The sequence below is a fragment of the Melanotaenia boesemani genome, chromosome 16 (genome assembly GCF_017639745.1).
Source record: "Melanotaenia boesemani isolate fMelBoe1 chromosome 16, fMelBoe1.pri, whole genome shotgun sequence".
Classification (NCBI taxonomy): domain Eukaryota; kingdom Metazoa; phylum Chordata; class Actinopteri; order Atheriniformes; family Melanotaeniidae; genus Melanotaenia; species Melanotaenia boesemani.
The window spans coordinates 15,465,993-15,470,388 of NC_055697.1; the positions used below are offsets into that span (position 1 = coordinate 15,465,993).

At 39.2% G+C, this 4,396-nt stretch overlaps 1 protein-coding gene and 1 long non-coding RNA gene across 3 annotated transcripts; one reads left to right on the forward strand and one right to left on the reverse strand.

Annotated features, from left to right (window-relative positions):
• Window positions 1–272: 272 nt before the first annotated feature.
• On the reverse strand, window positions 273–3,308 carry LOC121655638 (disks large homolog 1). Of its 2 annotated transcripts, none has more exons than XM_042010417.1 (7): window positions 3,254–3,308; window positions 2,762–2,989; window positions 2,479–2,568; window positions 2,177–2,254; window positions 1,731–1,817; window positions 1,311–1,406; window positions 273–1,097 (listed from the first exon to the last, which is right to left on the reverse strand). In XM_042010417.1, the coding sequence occupies exons 2-7, from the start codon at window positions 2,837–2,839 to the stop codon at window positions 945–947; spliced, it is 582 nt and encodes a 193-aa protein (XP_041866351.1). In that variant the 5' UTR covers window positions 2,840–2,989; window positions 3,254–3,308; the 3' UTR covers window positions 273–944. The 2 variants fall into 2 exon arrangements, with proteins under 2 accessions (XP_041866351.1, XP_041866350.1); XM_042010416.1 differs by having other exon boundaries at window positions 1,542–1,817.
• Window positions 1,624–3,351, forward strand: LOC121655639. The gene is made up of 3 exons (XR_006013260.1): window positions 1,624–1,711; window positions 2,010–2,063; window positions 3,293–3,351. It is a non-coding gene; the product is annotated as an uncharacterized LOC121655639 (long non-coding RNA).
• Window positions 3,352–4,396: the final 1,045 nt, after the last annotated feature.

The following is a 4,396-nucleotide window of genomic DNA, read 5'->3' on the forward strand; positions in this document are numbered from 1 at the left end:
TGCAACTCCATTTGTTTGTGGTAGAGGATTCTTTGTAACTTCTCCATATTGTTGATCTTTGGTGCAATTTGTGTGTTAGGTGTGGTGTGGATTGACATGGTAACTAAAATCTTTCAGCCCCTCTCACAGAGTAACAATATGCTAGTCAATGGTTTTATTGTTTTCACAACATACACATCAGTGTGGTGTAATCTCTCCCTAAAACCATAAGAAACAGAACAACAAATTTCAGTAAATATTCACTGAAGAATCATGCTGTTGTCATGGGAATATCAAAGCTGTCACATCATACAGAAAATGCCATGCATATACAGTTTCTACATTCATACATTCAGAAGCTAAATTAAAGATTCCTCCTGCAGTTTTGTTTGATTTGCCCTTTTTAGAAAATAATCTTGCACAGTTTATTTTCTTATGAGCCTCAAGTGCAAAGCCATGTTCAACCTGTCTTAGCACTCAGCAGGATTCAGACTACCTGCTGTGCAATCTATTCAGCCATGTGGCATTTATCTTGGTACAGAAGGCCTACGAGTTTCACGCTGTCACGGGTAGAGACACTTATATACCAGCCATTCATAGCATATACACAGTGGAGTGAATCAGAGTTAGGCAGCCAACCAGTAGCTATAATGAGATATTTCACTGGACGTTTTTAGTCTTTGTTCAGTAAAGTTTGACAGTAAAAACTGTTTTTCTACTGTAATTGAAAAAAGCTTTTAAATTCATTCTGCTTGCAAATTACTTTAATGTAAATAAAAACTATTAGCAGCAGTAGTATTTTACAGACAAAAAACTTTACAGTAACAGTACAAAAAAGTACATTCTGACAAATTGTTTCCACTAACCCACCAGAGTTACATCTTTTAAAATGCTTCTGTTTCAAACACTGCTGTGGGATACTTTTAACAGTCTCTGCCCTTCATGTATGAAGCTCCGAGCTGAGGTCAGGGTGGGTAAAAAGCACTGTCGCAGCAGTCAGAGTGCAGAAAACTGTCAGGATCATCTACGTCACGTTGCAGCTCTCTCCTGGGAATTTGTGTCAAGAGCTCCACATCTTCATCTGAGGTAGAAGGGTGGGTGAGGATGATCCGGGGTATCTGTGGGATGATAGCCAGAGAGGAGGAACACGATTGGGGAGGAAATAAAAGAGCTGTCATGTAGCATGATGGGTTTAAATGTTGTGTTGCTTTTTAACATTTTGTTTACAATTCAGAAAAGGGCTAAGATGATTGGTCATTTAAAATGAGGGGGTTAAAATGAAGTAATACTAAAGGTTTTAATAAGATATTTAAAAGAAAAAAATTGCTTACTGCCATCGTATGTTTCTCTCTTTGAAGTGAACCCTTATTTGAAACCTCTGCCTCCAGTTCCGACATGGCCCTATGCAGATTTCTCTTCAAATCAGACTAAAAAAAAAGAAAAACTGAATAAGAAGCAAATACTAACGGAATGTTTTTTGTTTTTGTTTTTGTTCTAAAGTATCTGGCTTGAGACATGTTGGAAAAACAATGTTCATGCTGACATCATAGTAAATCACCCACAAAGCTGTTGCCATTGCAGACAACTGCCTCAATCTTCCTGGACAAATAGTCTTCCACACTCTCCAGCTGTGACTGTTTGCTTCTCAAGCCTGCACCGTCTTGTCGGGACAGCTGTCGGCCCGTTGAGTCTGGAAAATCCTGAGGCACGTCTGGGTCACACACCTCACGAGGTAGCACCCTTTCTCTTACCACTTTCATTTTGATGCAGCTCCCAGCATTCCTGAGGGCACCGACCGCCTCGTGGTGGGTCGCCCCCTGCATGCTGAGCCCGTTGACCTGGAAGGGCAGAGGTCAGGTCATACATTTAGGGCAAAGGTGAAAGCAGCAGCATGTGTTAGACATGGAGATTAAGTCACACACACAGAATGTGTTGTCCATTAAAAAAATAACATGTCTAAAGATTTATCTCATCCTCTGTTTCCTATTTGTCACTTTTATATTTGGTCTTGTCACTCGGTGTGAACTCAGGCTGAGTGTTGGTCTTATGATGCCCCCCACTGGTGACAGGAGAAGCAACATCTGGTAATTCTTGTATCATGTAACACAGTTTATGTATGTAGTTTCAATTTTACATCCTGAGTTTTATATTTGCCAGTCAGTGATTCATAAATTCTGAAAGTATGAAAACCCCCTACCTCCAGCAATCTATCTCCAACATGGATTCCAGCCTTTTCTGACGGCCCCCCTTTAGCTACTCGGGAAATAAAAATACCCTGAAATGAAATGAAGATGGTGGAAAGTTGTAATAACAATGTACCCAAAGCTTTTCCAGTTAGTATATTTGTTCAAGTTGTATGTGGGCTTTCTGATATAACCATGAGATGCTTGAGGCTGCAGCTTCATATAATCATTCAGAGCCAAACATGGGTGCTTGAATGAGGGATGAGCAATGTTGCAAGAAATTGAGTAATACCGACTCCTCTCTTCCAGCACTCACCTCATCGTGGTCTTTATAAGGCAGGGAACCCTTTCCACCCGCAATGCTTATTCCCAAACTGCCTCTCTGGCCAGATACTTTGATCTGTAACTAAGAGGGGGAAATGGTTTTATCACAAATAAAAAAAATAAAAATAAAAAATAAAAAATTGCAGTTGCAGTTTTGGCAGAATTAGCACAGCGCCACTTAACAGGTGGGATTAAAACAAATTCAGGATTTGCAGTTTTCCAAGGGCTATGCTGCAGAGATCATTTAAAATAAAAAAGATACTATATGAATTTACTTTTAATGGCACTTGGGAAATGAGCGATTCCTTCTCGGGCACAACTGAAGACGTAAGAGACCCTGTGACCAATGGCATCTTTACATTGCAGACAGGGTCTCCATGGAGATCAGATTTCTCATTAGGAGTTCTGAGATGTGGAAATTTCCTGCCTTCTTGGGTTTCACTTTTTTGATGGTGAAATCGACTTGGTGCTGTTCCACTCTCAGACAGCTGGCCTGCACCAGCCTGATGACAAAAAATAATTTGATGCTTTCATTATCTGTCTGCAGGTTACATCAGTAAAATCCAGCCCATCCGTGCAAAATATAAATAAAATGACAGCTTGTTAAACGATGACAGTTTTTCCAGGCAGCCTCTTGGTACATTAAGCACAATGATTTGTCTACAATAAGTGGAAATCAATCACTACCAAACACAACTGTCCAGATTAAAAGCAATCAAAATAAGCAGCATACTCTGGCTAAACAGAACAGGAACTGAAACACAGACCTCCTTAGGTGGTTTAATTTCCTCTGTGCTCTTCTCTAGGTTGGAGCAATGACCACATGCACTGTTGTTGGCAGGAAACGTTTGCAGACGCTCTTTAGTTGCCACCCAGCTGAAGCCTGGAATGGCCCAGTTTTGGCAGCTGCTCCTGATGGATGGGTTAGTATGAGGATTTCTCAACTCCTGGAGATGATCAGAAGGCACCACCTGTTGCTAAAAATTTCATTTCAGTGAAGGACATAACCAGTTATAGATCAGTGTGCCTCATTTTGAATGTGAGTGTATGCTGGTCAGGTGTGAAGGTAGGACATAAAGAGCAGCAAACTAATAAAACAATGCTCCATCTTACATAAACTGTTTTTTGTTGTTGTTGTTGCAGTTCATCAGGTATCAAAACAGTATATATACATATATGTACTTACATTTCTACAGGTAGCCGGTACATTTCTTAAGCAGACAAAAGTAAAGATTTATATCCAAAGATTATTTTATTATTGCTCTGTCAGAAAATGTCATCATCCAATTAATGAATGATTGAATGCGAGGCAAAATGCACACAGTGACACTGAAGAAAAATAGATCAGGACCAATACCAGCTTTTTTAATTTATCATTTTATGTTTAATACTTTGCAGCTCCATCAGATTTTTATGTTTAAAATTCATCCCTGAAATTGCTTCAATTAAAGATGACAAAGTGTGCTCCTTTTCAAATTACACAGTAAATATTGTAGCCTGTGAACATTTGAATTGGTGTGAAGATGCAGCTCCTCTTTTTCTGTGTATGGTGTGTGTTAAGGAGAAATTAGCATGCTATCATCAGTACAACATGCGGCACATGCAGGGCGGACTTGCTGGCAGACCAGTACAGGAACATTGTGCATTACTGAACAGACAGAACAAGGAATGACAAGGTTTGTTTTATTACCTAAAATTAAGCCAGTTTAAACTTGAGCTGGTGTGAATAAGAAACCAAGTATACCTTGGATTTTTAATGCAAAAATTTGTTACTTTCAAATCAGCTGACATGGTAAAAGAAAGAAATACTCTAAAAAGGCTGACTTCTAAAATTTAAAAGGAATTGCACGCATCATTTAGTGTTGCACTTTTTTTATTGATCAGTGGTTAAAAAGTCATCAAATCTCAAG

Excerpts from the sequence above, each read along its gene's own strand:
- LOC121655638 (XM_042010416.1), bottom strand. The coding sequence starts at position 2,839 with ATGCCATTGGTCACAGGGTCTCTTACGTCTTCAGTTGTGCCCGAGAAG. Across the intron at positions 1,818-2,176 it reads TTGGAGATAGATTGCTGGAG|GTCAACGGGCTCAGCATGCA; the intron begins GTAGGGGGTTTT and ends CTGCCCTTCCAG. Across the intron at positions 1,098-1,310 it reads GAGAGAAACATACGATGGCA|ATACCCCGGATCATCCTCAC; the intron begins GTAAGCAATTTT and ends ATCATCCCACAG.